This window comes from Trichomycterus rosablanca, chromosome 2 (assembly GCF_030014385.1).
Source record: "Trichomycterus rosablanca isolate fTriRos1 chromosome 2, fTriRos1.hap1, whole genome shotgun sequence".
Classification (NCBI taxonomy): domain Eukaryota; kingdom Metazoa; phylum Chordata; class Actinopteri; order Siluriformes; family Trichomycteridae; genus Trichomycterus; species Trichomycterus rosablanca.
This window is the reverse complement of record NC_085989.1, coordinates 4043984-4064984: the sequence shown is the minus strand read 5'-3', so window position 1 is coordinate 4064984 and position 21001 is coordinate 4043984. Positions and strand designations below refer to the sequence as shown.

The 21001-nt window shown below is 36.4% G+C and overlaps 1 protein-coding gene across 1 annotated transcript in view; it reads right to left on the bottom strand.

Moving 5' to 3' along the window:
• Positions 1 to 21001, bottom strand: part of si:ch211-250g4.3 (nesprin-2) — a 32417-nt gene extending 11416 nt beyond the window's left edge. The window contains exon 1 of the mRNA XM_063010214.1: positions 1 to 21001. This exon is cut by the window's left edge and continues 11416 nt beyond it. Within this exon, the coding sequence (XP_062866284.1) occupies positions 1 to 20955 (20955 nt within the window). The 5' untranslated portion in view covers positions 20956 to 21001.

The window sequence follows — 21001 nt, the reverse complement described above, 5'->3', positions numbered from 1 at the left end:
TTCCTCTTTTTCCTGTTCTAGTTGGGTTTTATTTTCTTGAAGTATCTGCATGTCTAGTTTGGCCTTTTCAAAAGCATTCTTCATTTCCTCGACCTCTTTCTGCATAGATGCCGTTGACTGCTCGAAGGATTTTCTCTCATCTTCCATCTTTTGTTTTTCTACCCTTAGCTCATCTTCTTCAGCTTCTAATGTGGCCTTCATTTTTTCTAGATCATTCTTTAAATCTTCTGTGGTTGTCCTCATAGTTTCAACATCCATCTTCTCCTTTTGTACTTCTTTCATTAACTCATCAACTTTGTCTCTTTCCTGTTTCAGGTTGTCTCTGACACTGCTTTCTATTAGTTGTGTTTGCGCATCAAGTTCCTCTCTCTTTTTGTCTAAATGAGTTCTTTCCTCCATCAAGGCAATCAAAGTTTTCTCCACAGTTTGCTTTTGTTGGTTCATTTCAGCCTCTTTTTGATTAAGCGACATTTTGTCAGTTGCTGTTTTGTTCTTAATTTCATCTAGTTCAGCTCTCTCTTTTAGTATTTGCTCTTTACAATTGTCGAGTTCTTTCCAGTTTCTCACCAAGTCCTCCTTTTCTTTATCAGCCAGTTCTTTCATTTGCAGGACCTTGGCCATTTCATTTTCCAGTTCCTGTCTGTCCCCTTTAATTTTCTTTCTTTCTACATCCTCCTTTTCCTTTTGTGTTGTGATTTGCAGTTCCAACTCGTCACCTCTCCTCTGCAACTCCAACCATTTATTTTCAATGTCGTTTCTCTCCTGCTCAAGAAGCACTTTCATTGTCTCAATATCTTGACTTTTCTCTGCAATTTCTCCTTTCATCTTCTCTAAATCTTTCTCTTTCTGGTGAAGTTCTTCAACAAAAATCTTGTTTTCCTCTTTCTCCTTTTCTAGTTCAACTTTATTTTCATGATGTACCTGCATGTCTAATTTGGCCTTTTCCAGAGCAGTCTTCATTTCCTCGACCTCTTTCTGCATAGATGCCTTTGACTGCTCAAAGGCTTTTCTCTCATCTTCCATCTTTTGTTTTTCTACTCTCAGTTCATCTTGTTCAGCTTCTAATGTGGCATTCATTTTTTCTAGATCATTCTTTAAATCTTCTGTGGTTGTCTTCATAGTTTTAACATCCATCTTCTCCTTTTGTACTTCTTTCATTAACTCATCAACTTTGTCTCTCTCTTGTTTCAGGTTGTCTCTGATGCTGCTTTCTATTAGTTGTGTTTGCGCATCAAGTTCCTCTCTCATTTTGTCTAAATGAGTTCTTTCCTCCATCAAGTCAATCAAAGTTTTCTCCACAGTTTGCTTTTGTTGGTTCATTTTAGCCTCTTTTTGATCAAGTAACGTTTTGTCAGTTTCAGTTTTGATCCTAATTACATCTAGTTCAGCTCTCTCTTTTAGTATGTTCTCTTTAAGATTGTCGAGTTCTTTCCAGTTCCTCACCAAGTCCTCCTTTTCTTTTCCAGCCAGTTCTTTCATATGCAGGACCTTGGCCATTTCATTTTCCAGTTCTTGTCTCTCCTCTTTTATTTTCTTTCTTTCTACATCCTCCTTTTCTTTTTGTGTTGTGATTTGCAGTTCCAACTCGTCACCTCTCCTCTGCAACTCCAAACATTTATTGTCAATGTTGTTTCTCTCCTCCTCAAGCTGCACTTTCATTATCTCAATATCTTGTCTGTTCTTTGCAATTTCTCCTTCTATTTTTTCCAAGTCTTTCTCTCTCTGGTGAACTTCTTCAACAAGAATCTTATTTTGCTCTTTCTCCTTTTCTAGTTCGGTTATATTTTCATGAAGTATCTGCATGTCTAGTTTGGCCTTTTCCAGAGCATTCTTCATTTCCTCAACCTCTTTCTGCATAGATGCTTTTGACTGCTCGAAGGCTTTTCTCTCATCTTCCATCTTTTGTTTTTCTACTTTCAGTTCATGTTGTTCAGTGTCTAATGTGGCCTTTTTCACGTCTATTAGTTGTGTTTGTGCATTAAGTTCCTCTCTCATTTTGAACAAATGAGTTCTTTCCTCCATCAAGTCCCTCAAAGTTTTCTCCACAGTTTGCTTTTGTTGGTTCATTTCAGCCTCTTTTTGATCAAGTAACATTTTGTGAGTTGCTGCTTTGTTTTTAATTTTCTCTAGTTCAGCTCTCTCTTTTAGTATTTGCTCTTTAAGATTGTTGAGTTCTTTCCAGTTCCTCATCAAGTCCTCCTTTTCTTTTTCTGCCAATTTTTTCACGTGCAGGACCTTGGCCATTTTATTTTCCAGTTCTTGTCTCTTGTTCTCAATTTCTTTCTGCATAGATGCCTTTGACTGCTCGATGGCTTTTCTTTCATCTTCCATTTTTTGTTTTTCTACTTTCAGTTCATGTTGTTCAGTGTCTAATATGTTCTTTTCCAAGTGTATTTGTTGTGTTTGTTCATTAAGTTCCTCTCTCATTTTGTGCAAATGAGTTCTTTCCTTCATCAAGTCCCTCAAAGTTTTCTCCACAGTTTGCTTTTGTTGGTTCATTTCAGCCTCTTTTTGATCAAGTAGCGTTTTGTCAGTTTCTGCTTTGTTCTTAATTTCATCTAGTTCAGCTCTCTCTTTTAGTATTTGCTCTTTACAAATGTCAAGTTCTTTCCAGTTTCTTACCAAGTCTTCCTTTTCTTTTTCAGCCAGTTCTTTCATTTGCAGGATCTTGGACATTTCATTTTCCAGTTCTTGTTTCTCCTTTTTCATTTTCTTTCTTTCTACGTCCTCCTTTTCCTTTTGTGTTGTGATTTGCAGTTCCAACTCGTCACCACTCCTCTGCAAATCCAACCATTTATTGTCAATGTTGTTTCTCTCCTGCTCAAGAAGCACTTTCATTGTCTCAATATCTTGTCTTTTCTCTGCAATTTCTCCTTTCATCTTCTCTAAATCTTTCTCTTTCTGGTGAAGTTCTTGAACAAAAATCTTGTTTTCCTCTTTCTCCTTTTCTAGTTGGGTTTTATTTTCTTGAAGTATCTGCATGTCTAGTTTGGCCTTTTCAAAAGCATTCTTCATTTCCTCGACCTCTTTCTGCATAGATGCCGTTGACTGCTCGAAGGATTTTCTCTCATCTTCCATCTTTTGTTTTTCTACCCTTAGCTCATCTTCTTCAGCTTCTAATGTGGCCTTCATTTTTTCTAGATCATTCTTTAAATCTTCTGTGGTTGTCCTCATAGTTTCAACATCCATCTTCTCCTTTTGTACTTCTTTCATTAACTCATCAACTTTGTCTCTCTCCTGTTTCAGGTTGTCTCTGACGCTGCTTTCTATTAGTTGTGTTTGCGCATCAAGTTCCTCTCTCATTTTGTCCAAATGAGTTCTTTCCTCCATCAAGGCAATCAAAGTTTTCTCCACAGTTTGCTTTTGTTGGTTCATTTCAGCCTCTTTTTGATTAAGCGACATTTTGTCAGTTGCTGTTTTGTTCTTAATTTCATCTAGTTCAGCTCTCTCTTTTAGTATTTGCTCTTTACAATTGTCGAGTTCTTTCCAGTTTCTCACCAAGTCCTCCTTTTCTTTTTTTGCCAGTTCTTTCATTTGCAGGACCTTGGCCATTTCATTTTCCAGTTCCTGTCTGTCCTCTTTAATTTTCTTTCTTTCTACATCCTCCTTTTGCTTTTGTGTTGTGATTTGCAGTTCCAACTCGTCACCTCTCCTCTGTAACTCCAACCAATTATTTTCAATGTTGTTTCTCTCCTGCTCAAGAAGCACTTTCATTGTCTCAATATCTTGACTTTTCTCTGCAATTTCTCCTTTCATCTTCTCTAAATCTTTCTCTTTCTGGTGAAGTTCTTCAACAAAAATCTTGTTTTCCTCTTTCTCCTTTTCTAGTTGGGTTTTATTTTCTTGAAGTATCTGCATGTCTAGTTTGGCCTTTTCAAAAGCATTCTTCATTTCCTCTACCTCTTTTTGCATAGATGCCTTTGACTGCTCGAAGTCTTTTCTTTCATCTTTCATCTTTTGTTTTTCTACTTTCAGTTCATGTTGTTCAGTGTCTAATGTGGCCTTTTTCACGTCTATTAGTTGTGTTTGTGCATCAAGTTCCTTTCTCATTTTGTCCAAATGAGTTCTTTCCTCTATCAAGGCAATCAAAGTTTTCTCCACAGTTTGCTTTTGTTGGTTCATTTCAGCCTCTTTTTGATTAAGCGACATTTTGTCAGTTGCTGTTTTGTTCTTAATTTCATCTAGTTCAGCTCTCTCTTTTAGTATTTGCTCTTTACAATTGTCGAGTTCTTTCCAGTTTCTCACCAAGTCCTCCTTTTCTTTTTTTGCCAGTTCTTTCATTTGCAGGACCTTGGCCATTTCATTTTCCAGTTCCTGTCTGTCCCCTTTAATTTTCTTTCTTTCTACATCCTCCTTTTCCTTTTGTGTTGTGATTTGCAGTTCCAACTCGTCACCTCTCCTCTGCAACTCCAACCATTTATTTTCAATGTCGTTTCTCTCCTGCTCAAGAAGCACTTTCATTGTCTCAATATCTTGACTTTTCTCTGCAATTTCTCCTTTCATCTTCTCTAAATCTTTCTCTTTCTGGTGAAGTTCTTCAACAAAAATCTTGTTTTCCTCTTTCTCCTTTTCTAGTTCAACTTTATTTTCATGATGTACCTGCATGTCTAATTTGGCCTTTTCCAGAGCAGTCTTCATTTCCTCGACCTCTTTCTGCATAGATGCCTTTGACTGCTCAAAGGCTTTTCTCTCATCTTCCATCTTTTGTTTTTCTACTCTCAGTTCATCTTGTTCAGCTTCTAATGTGGCATTCATTTTTTCTAGATCATTCTTTAAATCTTCTGTGGTTGTCTTCATAGTTTTAACATCCATCTTCTCCTTTTGTACTTCTTTCATTAACTCATCAACTTTGTCTCTCTCTTGTTTTAGGTTGTCTCTGATGCTGCTTTCTATTAGTTGTGTTTGCGCATCAAGTTCCTCTCTCATTTTGTCTAAATGAGTTCTTTCCTCCATCAAGTCAATCAAAGTTTTCTCCACAGTTTGCTTTTGTTGGTTCATTTTAGCCTCTTTTTGATCAAGTAACGTTTTGTCAGTTTCAGTTTTGATCCTAATTACATCTAGTTCAGCTCTCTCTTTTAGTATGTTCTCTTTAAGATTGTCGAGTTCTTTCCAGTTCCTCACCAAGTCCTCCTTTTCTTTTCCAGCCAGTTCTTTCATATGCAGGACCTTGGCCATTTCATTTTCCAGTTCTTGTCTCTCCTCTTTTATTTTCTTTCTTTCTACATCCTCCTTTTCTTTTTGTGTTGTGATTTGCAGTTCCAACTCCTCACCTCTCCTCTGCAACTCCAAACATTTATTGTCAATGTTGTTTCTCTCCTCCTCAAGCTGCACTTTCATTATCTCAATATCTTGTCTGTTCTTTGCAATTTCTCCTTCTATTTTTTCCAAGTCTTTCTCTCTCTGGTGAACTTCTTCAACAAGAATCTTATTTTGCTCTTTCTCCTTTTCTAGTTTGGTTATGTTTTCATGAAGTATCCGCATGTCTACTTTGGCCTTTTCCAGAGCATTCTTCATTTCATCGACCTCTTTCTGCATAGATGCCTTTGACTGCTCGATGGCTTTTCTTTCATCTTCCATTTTTTGTTTTTCTACTCTCAGTTCATGGTGTTCAGTGTCTAATATGTTCTTTTCCAAGTGTATTTGTTGTGTTTGTTCATTAAGTTCCTCTCTCATTTTGTCCAAATGAGTTCTTTCCTTCCTCAAGTCCCTCAAAGTTTTCTCCACAGTTTGCTTTTGTTGGTTCATTTCAGCCTCTTTTTGATCAAGTAGCGTTTTGTCAGTTTCTGCTTTGTTCGTAATTTCATCTAGTTCAGCTCTCTCTTTTAGTATTTGCTCTTTACAGTTGTCGAGTTCTTTCCAGTTTCTCACCAAGTCCTCCTTTTCTTTTTCAGCCAGTTCTTTCATTTGCAGGATCTTGGACATTTCATTTTCCAGTTCTTGTTTCTCCTTTTTCATTTTCTTTCTTTCTACGTCCTCCTTTTCCTTTTGTGTTGTGATTTGCAGTTCCAACTCGTCACCACTCCTCTGCAAATCCAACCATTTATTTTCAATGTTGTTTCTCTCCTGCTCAAGAAGCACTTTCATTGTCTCAATATCTTGTCTTTTCTCTGCAATTTCTCCTTTCATCTTCTCTAAATCTTTCTCTTTCTGGTGAAGTTCTTGAACAAAAATCTTGTTTTCCTCTTTTTCCTGTTCTAGTTGGGTTTTATTTTCTTGAAGTATCTGCATGTCTAGTTTGGCCTTTTCAAAAGCATTCTTCATTTCCTCGACCTCTTTCTGCATAGATGCCGTTGACTGCTCGAAGGATTTTCTCTCATCTTCCATCTTTTGTTTTTCTACCCTTAGCTCATCTTCTTCAGCTTCTAATGTGGCCTTCATTTTTTCTAGATCATTCTTTAAATCGTCTGTGGTTGTCCTCATAGTTTCAACATCCATCTTCTCCTTTTGTACTTCTTTCATTAACTCATCAACTTTGTCTCTCTCCTGTTTCAGGTTGTCTCTGACACTGCTTTCTATTAGTTGTGTTTGCGCATCAAGTTCCTCTCTCTTTTTGTCCAAATGAGTTCTTTCCTCCATCAAGGCAATCAAAGTTTTCTCCACAGTTTGCTTTTGTTGGTTCATTTCAGCCTCTTTTTGATTAAGCGACATTTTGTCAGTTGCTGTTTTGTTCTTAATTTCATCTAGTTCAGCTCTCTCTTTTAGTATTTGCTCTTTACAATTGTCGAGTTCTTTCCAGTTTCTCACCAAGTCCTCCTTTTCTTTTTTTGCCAGTTCTTTCATTTGCAGGACCTTGGCCATTTCATTTTCCAGTTCCTGTCTGTCCCCTTTAATTTTCTTTCTTTCTACATCCTCCTTTTCCTTTTGTGTTGTGATTTGCAGTTCCAACTCGTCACCTCTCTTCTGCAACTCCAACCATTTATTTTCAATGTCGTTTCTCTCTTGCTCAAGAAGCACTTTCATTGTCTCAATATCTTGACTTTTCTCTGCAATTTCTCCTTTCATCTTCTCTAAATATTTCTCTTTCTGGTGAAGTTCTTCAACAAAAATCTTGTTTTCCTCTTTCTCCTTTTCTAGTTCAACTTTAATTTCATGATGTACCTGCATGTCTAATTTGGCCTTTTCCAGAGCAGTCTTCATTTCCTCGACCTCTTTTTGCATAGATGCTTTCGACTGCTCAAAGGCTTTTCTCTCATCTTCCATCTTTTGTTTTTCTACTCTCAGTTCATCTTGTTCAGCTTCTAATGTGGCATTCATTTTTTCTAGATCATTCTTTAAATCTTCTGTGGTTGTCTTCATAGTTTTAACATCCATCTTCTCCTTTTGTACTTCTTTCATTAACTCATCAACTTTGTCATTCTCTTGTTTCAGGTTGTCTCTGACACTGCTTTCTATTAGTTGTGTTTGCGCATCAAGTTCCTCTCTCATTTTGTCTAAATGAGTTCTTTCCTCCATCAAGTCAATCAAAGTTTTCTCCACAGTTTGCTTTTGTTGGTTCATTTTAGCCTCTTTTTGATCAAGTAACGTTTTGTCAGTTTCAGTTTTGATCCTAATTACATCTAGTTCAGCTCTCTCTTTTAGTATGTTCTCTTTAAGATTGTCGAGTTCTTTCCAGTTCCTCACCAAGTCCTCCTTTTCTTTTCCAGCCAGTTCTTTCATATGCAGGACCTTGGCCATTTCATTTTCCAGTTCTTGTCTCTCCTCTTTTATTTTCTTTCTTTCTACGTCCTCCTTTTCTTTTTGTGTTGTGATTTGCAGTTCCAACTCCTCACCTCTCCTCTGCAACTCCAAACATTTATTGTCAATGTTGTTTCTCTCCTCCTCAAGCTGCACTTTCATTATCTCAATATCTTGTCTGTTCTTTGCAATTTCTCCTTCTATTTTTTCCAAGTCTTTCTCTCTCTGGTGAACTTCTTCAACAAGAATCTTATTTTGCTCTTTCTCCTTTTCTAGTTTGGTTATGTTTTCATGAAGTATCTGCATGTCTACTTTGGCCTTTTCCAGAGCAGTCTTCATTTCCTCGACCTCTTTCTGCATAGATGCCTTTGACTGCTCGATGGCTTTTCTTTCATCTTCCATTTTTTGTTTTTCTACTCTCAGTTCATGGTGTTCAGTGTCTAATATGTTCTTTTCCAAGTGTATTTGTTGTGTTTGTTCATTAAGTTCCTCTCTCATTTTGTCCAAATGAGTTATTTCCTTCCTCAAGTCCCTCAAAATTTTCTCCACAGTTTGCTTTTGTTGGTTCATTTCAGCCTCTTTTTGATCAAGTAGCGTTTTGTCAGTTTCTGCTTTGTTCGTAATTTCATCTAGTTCAGCTCTCTCTTTTAGTATTTGCTCTTTACAGTTGTCGAGTTCTTTCCAGTTTCTCACCAAGTCCTCCTTTTCTTTTTCAGCCAGTTCTTTCATTTGCAGGATCTTGGACATTTCATTTTCCAGTTCTTGTTTCTCCTTTTTCATTTTCTTTCTTTCTACGTCCTCCTTTTCCTTTTGTGTTGTGATTTGCAGTTCCAACTCGTCACCTCTTCTCTGCAAATCCAACCATTTATTGTCAATGTTGTTTCTCTCCTGCTCAAGAAGCACTTTCATTATCTCAATATCTTGTCTTTTCTCTGCAATTTCTGCTTCTATCTTTTCCAAATCTGTCTCTCTCTGGTAAACTTCTTCAACAATAATCTTATTTTGCTCTTTCTCAATTTCTAGTTCGGTTATATTTTCATGAAGTATCTGCATGTCTAGTTTGGCCTTTTCCAGAGCATTCTTCATTTCCTCAACCTCTTTCTGCATAGATGCCTTTGACTGCTCCAAGTCTTTTCTTTCATCTTTCATCTTTTGTTTTTCTACTTTCAGTTCATGTTGTTCAGTGTCTAATGTGGCCTTTTTCACGTCTATTAGTTGTGTTTGTGCATCAAGTTCCTTTCTCATTTTGTCCAAATGAGTTCTTTCCTCCATCAAGTCCCTCAAAGTTTTCTCCACAGTTTGCTTTTGTTGGTTCATTTCAGCCTCTTTTTGATCAAGTAACATTTTGTGAGTTGCTGCTTTGTTTTTAATTTTCTCTAGTTCAGCTCTCTCTTTTAGTATTTGCTCTTTAAGATTGTTGAGTTCTTTCCAGTTCCTCATCAAGTCCTCCTTTTCTTTTTCCGCCAGTTTTTTCACGTGCAGGACCTTGGCCATTTTATTTTCCAGTTCTTGTCTCTTGTTCTCAATTTCTTTCTGCATAGATGCCTTTGACTGCTCGATGGCTTTTCTTTCATCTTCCATTTTTTGTTTTTCTACTTTCAGTTCATGTTGTTCAGTGTCTAATATGTTCTTTTCCAAGTGTATTTGTTGTGTTTGTTCATTAAGTTCCTCTCTCATTTTGTCCAAATGAGTTCTTTCCTTCATCAAGTCCCTCAAAGTTTTCTCCACAGTTTGCTTTTGTTGGTTCATTTCAGCCTCTTTTTGATCAAGTAGCGTTTTGTCAGTTTCTGCTTTGTTCGTAATTTCATCTAGTTCAGCTCTCTCTTTTAGTATTTGCTCTTTACAAATGTCAAGTTCTTTCCAGTTTCTTACCAAGTCTTCCTTTTCTTTTTCCGCCAGATCTTTAATTTGCAGGATCTTGGTCATTTCATTTTCCAGTTCTTGTCTCTCTTCTTTCATTTTCTTTCTGTCTACGTCCTCATTTTTCTTTTGTGTTGTCATTTGCAGTTCCAACTCTTCACCTCTTCTCTGCAACTCCAACCATTTATTGTCAATATCGTTTCTCTCTTGCTCAAGAAGCACTTTTATTGTCTCAATATCTTGTCTTTTCTCTGCAATTTCTCCTTTCATCTTTTCTAAAACTTTCTCTTTCTGGTGAACTTCTTCAGCAAGAATCTTATTTTGCTCATTTTCTAGTTCGGTTTTATTTTCATAAAGTACCTGCATGTCTAGTTTGGCCTTTTCCAGAGCATTCTTCATTTCCTCGACCTCTTTCTGCATAGATGCCTTTGACTGCTCGATGGCTTTTCTTTCATCTTCCATCTTTTGTTTTTCTACTTTCAGTTCATGATGTTCAGCTTCTAATGTGGCCTTAATTTTTTCTAGATCATTCTTTAAATCTTCTGTGATTGTCTTCATAGTTTTAATATCCATCTTCTCCTTTTGTACTGCTTTCATTAACTCATCAACTTTGTCACTCTCTTGTTTCAGGTTGTCTCTGACGCTGCTTTCTATAAGTTGTGTTTGCGCATCAAGTTCCTCTCTCATTTTGTCTAAATGAGTTCTTTCCTCCATCAAGTCAATCAAAGTTTTCTCCACAGTTTGCTTTTGTTGGTTCATTTTAGCCTCTTTTTGATCAAGTAACGTTTTGTCAGTTTCAGTTTTGATCCTAATTACATCTAGTTCAGCTCTCTCTTTTAGTATGTTCTCTTTAAGCTTGTCGAGTTCTTTCCAGTTCCTCACCAAGTCCTCCTTTTCTTTTTTAGCCAGTTCTTTCATATGCAGGTCTTTGGCCATTTCATTTTCCAGTTCTTGTCTCTCCTCTTTTATTTTCTTTCTTTCTACGTCCTCCTTTTCTTTTTGTGTTGTGATTTGCAGTTCCAACTCTTTATTCCTGCTCTGCAACTCCAACCAATAATTTTCAATGTTGTTTCTCTCTTGCTCAAGCTGCACTTTGATTATCTCAATATCTTGTCTGTTCTCTGCAATTTCTCCTTCTATTTTTTCCACGTCTTTCTCTTTCTGGTGAACTTCTTCAACAAGAATCTTATTTTGCTCTTTCTCCTTTTCTAGTTTGGTTATGTTTTCATGAAGTATCTGCATGTCTAGTTCGGCCTTTTCCAGAGCATTCTTCATTTCCTCAACCTTTGTCTGCATAGATGCCTTTGACTGCTCGAAGGCTTTTCTCTCATCTTCCATCTTTTGTTTTTCTACTTTCAGTTCATGTTGTTCAGTTTCTAATGTGGCCTTCATTTTTTCTTGATTATTTTTTAAATCTTCTGTGATTGTCTTCATACTTTCAACATCCATCTTCTCCTTTTGTACTTCTTTCATTAACTCATCAACTTTGTCTCTCTCCTGTTTCAGGTCGTCTCTGACGCTGCTTTCTATTAGTTGTGTTTGCGCATCAAGTTCCTCTCTCATTTTGTCTAAATGAGTTCTTTCCTCCATCAAGGCAATCAAAGTTTTCTCCACAGTTTGCTTTTGTTGGTTCATTTCAGCCTCTTTTTGATCAAGTAACGTTTTGTCAGTTTCTGCTTTGTTCTTAATTACATCTAGTTCAGCTCTCTCTTTTAGTATTTGCTCTTTAAGAATCTCGAGTTCTTTCCAGTTTCTCACCAAATCCTCCTTTTCTTTTTCAGCAAGTTCTTTCATTTGCAGGACCTTGGCCATTTCATTTTCCAGTTCCTGTCTCTCTGCTTTCTCTTTCTTTCTTTCTACATCCTCTTTTTCCTTTTGAGTTGTGATTTGCAGTTCCAACTCTTCACCTCTCCTCTGTAACTCCAACCATTTGTCGTCGATGTTGTTTCTCTCTTGCTCAAGCTGCACTTTCATTGTCTCAATATCTTGACTTTTCTCTGCAATTTCTCCTTTCATCTTTTCTAAATCTTTCTCTTTTTGGTGAACTTCTTTAGCAAAAATTTTATTTTGCTCTTTCTCCTTTTCTAGTTCAATTTTATTTTCATGAAGTATCTGAATGTCTAGTTTGGCCTTTTCCAGAGCAATCTTCATTTCCTCGACCTCTTTCTGCATAGATGCCATTGACTGCTCGAAGTCTTTTCTTTCATCTTCCATCTTTTGTTTTTCTACTTTCAGTTCATGTTGTTCAGTGTCTAATGTGGCCTTTTCCACGTCTATTAGTTGTGTTTGTGCATCAAGTTCCTCTCTCATTTTGTCCAAATGAGTTCTATCATTCATCAACTCCCTCAAAGTTTTCTCCACAGTTTGCTTTTGTTGCTTTATTTCAGCCTCTTTTTGATCAAGTAACGTTTTGTCACTTTCTATTTTGTTCTTAATTGCATCTAGTTCAGCTCTCTCTTTTAGTACTTGCTCTTTAAGATTGTCGAGTTCTTTCCAGTTTCTCACCAAGTCCTCCTTTTCTTTTTCAGCCAGTTCTTTCATTTGCAGGACCTTGGCCATTTCATTTTCCAGTTCTTGTCTCTCCTCTTTAATTTTCTTTCTGTCTACGTCCTCCTTTTCCTTTTGTGTTGTGATTTGCAGTTCCAACTCTTCACCTCTCCTCTGCAACTCCAACCATTTATTGTCAATATCGTTTCTCTCTTGCTCAAGAAGCACTTTCATTGTCTCAATATCTTGTCTTTTCTCTGCAGTTTCTCCTTTCATCTTTTCTAAAACTTTCTCTTTCTGATGAACTTCTTCAACAAGAATCTTATTTTGCTCTTTCTCCTTTTCTAGTTCAATTTTATGTTCATGAAGTACTTGCCTGTCTAGTTTGGCCTTTTCCAGAGCATTCTTCATTTCCTCAACCTCTTTTTGCATAGATGCCTTTGACTGCTCGAAGGCTTTTCTCTCATCTTCCATCTTTTGTTTTTCTACTTTCAATTCATGTTGTTCAGTGTCTATTGTGGCCTTTTCCACATCTATTAGTTGTGTTTGTTCATCAAGTTCCATTCTCATTCTGTCCAAATGAGTTCTTTCATTCATCAAGTCCCTCAAAGTTTTCTCCACAGTTTGCTTTTTTTGGATCATTTCAGCCTCTTTTTCAACAAGTAACGTTTTGTCAGTTTCTGCTTTGTTCTTAATTGCATCTAGTTCAGCTCTCTCTTTTAGTATTTGCTCTTTAAGATAGTCGAGTTCTTTCCAGTTTCTCACCAAGTCCTCCTTTTCTTTTTCCGCCAGTTCTTTCATTTGCAGGACCTTGGTCATTTCATTTTCCAGTTCTTGTCTCTCTGCTTTCATTTTATTTTTTTCTATGTCTTCATTTTCCTTTTGTGTTGTGATTTGCAGTTCCAACTCTTCACCTCTCCTCTGCAAATCCAACCATTTATTTTCAATGTCATTTTTCTCCTGCTCAAGAAGCACTTTGATTATCTCAATATCTTGTCTTTTCTCTGCAATTTCTCCTTTCATCTTTTCCAAGTCTTTCTCTCTCTGGTGAACTTCTTCAGCAAGAATCTTATTTTGCTCTTGTTCATTTTCTAGTTTAGTTTTATTTTCATGAAGTATCTGCATGTCTAGTTTGGCCTTTTCCAGAGCATTCTTCATTTCCTCGACCTCCTTCTGCATAGATGCCTTTGACTGCTCGAAGGCTTTTCTCTCATCTTCCATCTTTTGTTTTTCTACTTTCAGTTCATGTTGTTCAGCTTCTAATGTGGCGTTAATTTTTTCTAGATTATTCTTTAAATCTTCTGTGGTTGTCTTCATAGTTTCAACATCCATCTTCTCCTTTTGTACTTCTTTCATTAACTCATCAACTTTGTCTCTCTCTTGTTTCAGGTCGTCTCTGACGCTGCTTTCTATTAGTTGTGTTTGTGTGTCAGGTTCCTTTCTCATTTTGTCCAAATACGTTTTTTCCTCCATCAAGTCCCTCAAAGTTTTCTCCACAGTTTGCTTTTGTTGGTTCATTTCAGCCTCTTTTTGATCAAGTAACGTTTTGTCAGTTTCTGCTTTGTTCTTAATTTCATCTAGTTCAGCTCTCTCTTTTAGTATTTGCTCTTTAAGAATCTCGAGTTCTTTCCAGTTTCTCACCAAATCCTCCTTTTCTTTTTCAGCAAGTTCTTTCATTTGCAGGACCTTGGCCATTTCATTTTCCAGTTCCTGTCTCTCTGCTTTCTCTTTCTTTCTTTCTACATCCTCTTTTTCCTTTTGAGTTGTAATTTGCAGTTCCAACTCTTCACCTCTCCTCTGTAACTCCAACCATTTGTCGTCGATGTTGTTTCTCTCTTGCTCAAGCTGCACTTTCATTGTCTCAATATCTTGACTTTTCTCTGCAATTTCTCCTTTCATCTTTTCTAAATCTTTCTTTTTTTGGTGAACTTCTTCAGCAAGAATTTTATTTTGCTCTTTCTCCTTTTCTAGTTCAATTTTATTTTCATGAAGTATCTGAATGTCTAGTTTGGCCTTTTCCAGAGCAATCTTCATTTCCTCGACCTCTTTCTGCATAGATGCCATTGACTGCTCGAAGTCTTTTCTTTCATCTTCCATCTTTTGTTTTTCTACTTTCAGTTCATGTTGTTCAGTGTCTAATGTGGCCTTTTCCACGTCTATTAGTTGTGTTTGTGCATCAAGTTCCTCTCTCATTTTGTACAAACGAGTTCTTTCATTCATCAACTCCCTCAAAGTTTTCTCCACAGTTTGCTTTTGTTGCTTTATTTCAGCCTCTTTTTGATCAAGTAACGTTTTGTCACTTTCTATTTTGTTCTTAATTGCATCTAGTTCAGCTCTCTCTTTTAGTATTTGCTCTTTAAGATTGTCGAGTTCTTTCCAGTTTCTCACCAAGTCCTCCTTTTCTTTTTCAGCCAGTTCTTTCATTTGCAGGACCTTGGCCATTTCATTTTCCAGTTCTTGTCTCTCCTCTTTAATTTTCTTTCTGTCTACGTCCTCCTTTTCCTTTTGTGTTGTGATTTGCAGTTCCAACTCTTCACCTCTCCTCTGCAACTCCAACCATTTATTGTCAATATCGTTTCTCTCTTGCTCAAGAAGCACTTTCATTGTCTCAATATCTTGTCTTTTCTCTGCAGTTTCTCCTTTCATCTTTTCTAAAACTTTCTCTTTCTGATGAACTTCTTCAACAAGAATCTTATTTTGCTCTTTCTCCTTTTCTAGTTCAATTTTATGTTCATGAAGTACCTGCATGTCTAGTTTGGCCTTTTCCAGAGCATTCTTCATTTCCTCAACCTCTTTTTGCATAGATGCCTTTGACTGCTCGAAGGCTTTTCTCTCATCTTCCATCTTTTGTTTTTCTACTTTCAATTCATGTTGTTCAGTGTCTAATGTGGCCTTTTCCACATCTATTAGTTGTGTTTGTTCATCAAGTTCCATTCTCATTCTGTCCAAATGAGTTCTTTCATTCATCAAGTCCCTCAAAGTTTTCTCCACAGTTTGCTTTTTTTGGATCATTTCAGCCTCTTTTTCAACAAGTAACGTTTTGTCAGTTTCTGCTTTGTTCTTAATTGCATCTAGTTCAGCTCTCTCTTTTAGTAATTGCTCTTTAAGATAGTCGAGTTCTTTCCAGTTTCTCACCAAGTCCTCCTTTTCTTTTTCCGCCAGTTCTTTCATTTGCAGGACCTTGGTCATTTCATTTTCCAGTTCTTGTCTCTCTGCTTTCATTTTATTTTTTTCTATGTCTTCATTTTCCTTTTGTGTTGTGATTTGCAGTTCCAACTCTTCACCTCTCCTCTGCAAATCCAACCATTTATTTTCAATGTCATTTTTCTCCTGCTCAAGAAGCACTTTCATTATCTCAATATCTTGTCTTTTCTCTGCAATTTTTCCTTTCATCTTTTCCAAGTCTTTCTCTCTCTGGTGAACTTCTTCAGCAAGAATCTTATTTTGCTCTTTTTCATTTTCTAGTTTAGTTTTATTTTCATGAAGTATCTGCATGTCTAGTTTGGCCTTTTCCAGAGCATTCTTCATTTCCTCGACCTCCTTCTGCATAGATATCTTTGACTGCTCGAAGGCTTTTCTCTCATCTTCCATCTTTTGTTTTTCTACTTTCAGTTCATGTTGTTCAGCTTCTAATGTGGCATTCATTTTTTCTAGATTATTCTTTAAATCTTCTGTGGTTGTCTTCATAGTTTCAACACCCATCTTCTCCTTTTGTACTTCTTTCATTAACTCATCAACTTTGTCTCTCTCCTGTTTCAGGTTGTCTCTGACGCTGCTTTCTATTAGTTGTGTTTGCGCATCAAGTTCCTCTCTCATTTTGTCTAAATGAGTTCTTTCCTGCATCAAGTCCCTCAAAGTTTTCTTCACAGTTTGCTTTTGTTGGATCATTTCAGCCTCTTTTTCACCAAGTAACCTTTGGTTAGTTGCTGTTTTGTTCTTAAGTTCATCTAGTTCAGCTCTCTCTTTTAGTATTTGCTCTTTAAGAATCTTGAGTTCTTTCCAGTTTCTCACCAGGTCCTCCTTTTCTTTTTCAGCCAGTTCTTTCATTTGCAGGACCTTGGCCATTTCATTTTCCAGTTCCTGTCTCTCCGCTTTCATTTTCTTTCTTTCTACGTCCTCTTTTTCCTTTTGTGTTGTGATTTGCAGTTCCAACTCTTCACCTCTCCTCTGCAACTCCAAACATTTATTGTCAATGTTGTTTCTCTCCTGCTCAAGAAGCACTTTCATTGTCTCAATATCTTTTCTTTTCTCTGCAATTTCTCCTTTTATCTTTTCCAAGTCTTTCTCTTTCTGGTGAACTTCTTTAACAAGATTCATCTTTTGCTCTTCTTCTTTTACCAGTTCCGTTTTATTTTCATGAAGTATCTGCATGTCTAGTTTGGCCTTTTCCAGAGCATTCTTCATTTCCTCGCCTTCTTTCTGCATAGATGCCTTTGACTGCTCGAAGGATTTTCTCTCATCTTCCATCTTTTGTTTTTCTACTTTCAGTTCATGTTGTTCAGCTGCTAATGTGGCTTTCATTTTTTCTAGATCATTCTTTGAATCATCTGTGATTGTCTTCACAGTGTCAAAATCCATCTTCTCCTTTTGTACTACTTTCATTAACTCATCAACTTTGTCTCTCTCTTGTTTCAGGTCGTCTCTGACGCTGCTTTCTATTAGTTGTGTTTGCGCATCAAGTTCCTCTCTCATTTTGTCCAAATGAGTTCGTTCCTCCATCAAGTCCTTCAAAGTTTTCTCCACAGTTTGCTTTTGTTGGTTCATTTCAGCCTCTTTTTCACCAAGTAACGTTTGGTTAGTTGCTGTTTTGTTCTTAATTTCATCTAGTTCAGCTCTCTCTTTTAGTATTTGCTCTTTAAGAATCTCGAGTTCTTTCCAGTTTCTCACCAAGTCCTCCTTTTCTTTTTCAGCCAGTTCTTTCATTTGCAGGATCTTGGTCATTTCATTTTCCAGTTCTTGTCTCTCCTCTTTCATTTTCTTTCTTTCTGTGTCCTCCTTTTCTCTTTGTGTTTTAATTTGTAATGCCAACTCATCACCTCTTATCTGCAACTCTAACCATTTATTTTTTATATCGTTTCTCTCTTGCTCAAGGAGCACTTTCATTATCTCAATATCTTGACTTTTCTCTGCAATTTCTTCAGTCATCTTTTCCAAGTCTTTCTCTTTCTGGTGAACTTCTTCAACAAAAATCCTATTTTTCTGTTTTTCTACTTCAGGCTCAATTTTGTTCTTTTCATTTTTACTTATTTCTGATCCATCTTCTTCACTTTGAGTTTTATTCATTCCTATTAAGCTTTCAGTTTGCACCTGTATATCCGCTTTCATTTTTACCAATTTGTCAGTGTATATTCCATCCAATTCATCCACTCTCATCACCTCTTTCTCTTTATTTCTTTGTTCCATGTCTTTAAATCTTTCTTTCAGTTCTTCTTTTTGTTTCTGTATCCTGGCATTCATTATTTCCAGCTCATCTCGTTCTCTCCTGTTTTTTTCTTTCTTGTTTTCCAGTTCTCTTTTTTTCCTTTCAATACTATTCTTTAATATTTTTATTTCACTCTTTTCTTTTCTATGAAGCTCCTTATTTAGCTCCATTTCGCTTTTAATTTGCTGTAGCATCTCTCTGATGTGTTCAATTTCCACAACCAGCCTTTGCATGTCAGAATTCATATCCTCTTCACCACCTGCTTCTAGTTGACTTTCTGCCAGTTGATTTTCCATATGAATTTTTGTATCCTTGACCATTTCTCTAATTCTCTCAATCTGAAAAGTCAGGTTGATAATCTCAGCATTTATGTCCCCTTTCTCTTCCACATCCAGACTGTTTTCCCTCATTTTTAAATTCTCAAATTCCTGTCTTGCTCTTTGTATTTCAGCTTTAACACGTTCCATCTCATATCTCTCCTTCTTAGCCTCTGCCCTTTTGCATTCAATGTCATCTTTTGCCATCTCTGTTTCCATTCTTATTCTGACAAGCTCATTCTTATTTCTAATTACCTTTTTTATCTTTTGGTCAAGATCTTTTTCTTTCCAATCCATCTCTTTTTTCATGAGTTCCATCTCTTCTATATCTTTCTTTGCCCTTTGCATTCTTTCCTCCAATTCATTTCTTTGTTGTTGTATGTCCATTTTTTCAAGTTGCACCTTTTCCATCTCTGCTTTTACCATTTGCATTTTGTTTTCAACATCCGCTTTTTGCTCTATTATCTCAGCCTTTATCTGATTGAGTTTCTTCCACTCACTACTAGTTTCTGCAATTTTGTTCTCAATTGCCTCTTTCTGTCTCTGCAACTTCATCTGTTCAAGTTCAACCATTTTCGTTATTGACATGTTGGTTTCTACCTCTTTTTTCTGAATCCTTTCTTTTTCATGCTGATTTTCCCTTTCTGCCTCTGTGCGAAGACTCTTCATTTCTTCTCTCACTTGGACAAGTTCATTATTGGCTTTTATATATGGTTTATTCTCCACCAATGTTTTAATGCCATGCAGAGTTTCTCTTTCAAACTCAATTTCTTTTTGCATTTGTCTTATTGTGTCCTCTGATTGTTTGATTCTTGCTAGTCTACTCTTTATTTCTTCATTTTGCTCGAGAATCTCTGACAAAATTCCTTTAATTTTTTCCTTTTCAATAATTTGGAGTTCTCTGCTTTTATCCAGAGCTGCTTTTTCATTCACCAGTTCACAACTGACTCGATAAAGCTCATTTCTTTCACTCTGCTGTTTTGTCTTTACTATCTCTGTTTGCTCTTTAGCTCTGATTACGTCATTCCTGAGTTTTTCCAGCTCTTGTCTCTCCTTAAGTATTTCGGTCATTTCCTTTTTCAGGTCTTTTCTCTTCTGCTCTATTGCCAATCTTTCTATGCCCTCCTTCTTCTTTTGTGTTGTGATTTGCAATTGCAACTCTTCGCTTTTTGCCTGCACCTGCATCCTTTGTTTTACAATGTAATTTTTCTCCTTCTCAAGAAGCTCTTTTTTAGTCTCTAAATCTTCATTTTGCTCTGCTATTGCTGCAGCCATCATTTCCAAGGCTTTCCTCTTCTGGTGGATTTCTTCAACAAGAATTCTGTTTTGCTCTTTTTCCTTTTCTAATTTCATCTCACTTTTCTTTATTTCTAACATTTGCATTTTCAACTCATCCTTTCTACTTTTTTCGTCAGCCATGTTTCCCCAATATTCAGTTTGCACTTGCACATCAGATTGCAACATAATTTGTTTTTCAGGTTTCTCTGTGTTTTTATTCTGTTGTTTGATGTCTTCCAATCTCTTATCCAGTTCTTCTTTCTGTTTCTGTATCCTGACACTCATTAGTTCTAACTCGCCTCGTTTTCTCCTGTTCTTTTCTTCTCTGTTTTCCAGAATTCTTGTTTTTCTTTGAATTTCAGTCTTTAGCATTCTCATCTCATCCTTTTCTTTAATAAGAACATCCTTGTTTTGCTCCATTTCTTTTTTAAGATGTTGGAGCATTTCTCTTATGTGTTCAATTTCCACAATTAGTTTTTGCATCTCAGCATTCATCTCCCCTGCATTACTTGCCTCCAGCTGGCTGTCTTCCATATGAAATTTTGTATCCCTTATCATTTCTCTGGTTTTCTCGATTTGAAGAATCAGGTTGATCATCTCAGCATTAATTTGTTGTTTGTCTTCATCGTAAAAACTGTAATCCTCATACCTAACCTCAGATTCCTCCCTAACTTTTTGAATTTCAGTTTTAATACGTTCCATCTCATATCTAGCCCTCTCAATCTCTGCTCTTTTGCGTTCAAGTTCTTCTTTTTCTGTTTGTATTTCCCATTTGATTCTGTCTAGTTCATCTTTTTTCCTTATACTCTGCTTCATCTTTTGGTCACTGTCTTTTCTATTTCTGTCTATTTCTTTTTTCAAGAGTTCCATTTCTTCCATCTCTCGTTTTGCCCTCTGCATCTTTTCCCTCAAGTCATTTCTTTGTTGTTGTATTTCATCCTTGACATGCTGTACCTTCTCCATCTCTACTTTTGCAAGTTGCGTTTTGTTTGTAACATCCTCTTTTTCACATAATATCTGAGCCTTCATCTGTTCAAGTTTATTCATCTCTCTTTTAGTCTCTGCACTTTTGTTCTCAATGACATCCTTCTGTCTCTGCAGGTCTACCTTCATCTGTTCAAGTTTATGCATTTCCTTTTTTGTTCTTTCCACTTTGGCTTCTGTCTCTTCTTTCTGTCTAATTAAGTCATTTCTCATGTCTTGAATCTGCTTCTTTTCGATCCTTAGCTCATCTTTCCTTTTCTGAATTTTCTCGTTCTCCTCCTGATATTCCTTTTCTGCTTCATTGTGACGTCTTTTTATTTGTTCTTCCACTTTAGCAAGTTCATATTTGGCTTTTTTATATGGCTCCTTTATTTCTACATGAATCCGCTGAATATTGTCTCTTTCAAGTAAAATTTTTTCTCGCATTTGTCTTATTGTATCATCTGCATCTTTTATATTTTCCAGTCTGCTCCTTATTTCTTCATTTTGCTCTAAAATCTCAGACATAATCTTATTTAATGTGTCCTTGTCTAATTTGATGAGCTCTCTGTTTCTATCTAGAGCTTCTTTGTCTGTCTTCAGCTCAGCACTTATTCGATCAAGCTCGACTCTTTCTTTTTGTTGTTCTGTCTTAATTTTTTCAGTCTCCTCTTTGGCTCTGACTGTGTCCTCCTTGAGCTTCTCCAACTCTTGTCTTTCCTTAAATACTTCCTCTTGTCTACTGTTTAAATTGTCTTGTTTAATTTTAATTTCAGCTTTCATTTGCTCGATTATTTTTTTGTCTTGTTGAAGTTCCTGCTTTGTCCGACTGACCTCCTCTTGTATTCTCTTGTATTCTTGTATTACCTCCAATTTTTCACTCTCCCTTTGTAGATGATCACTTTGTTCCAATTTCTTTTTTATTAGTTCATCCTTTCTTTCCTCGTCATTCATTTTTTCAACTTCCCCTTTCTTTATTTGTACTTTTTTCAATAGCTGA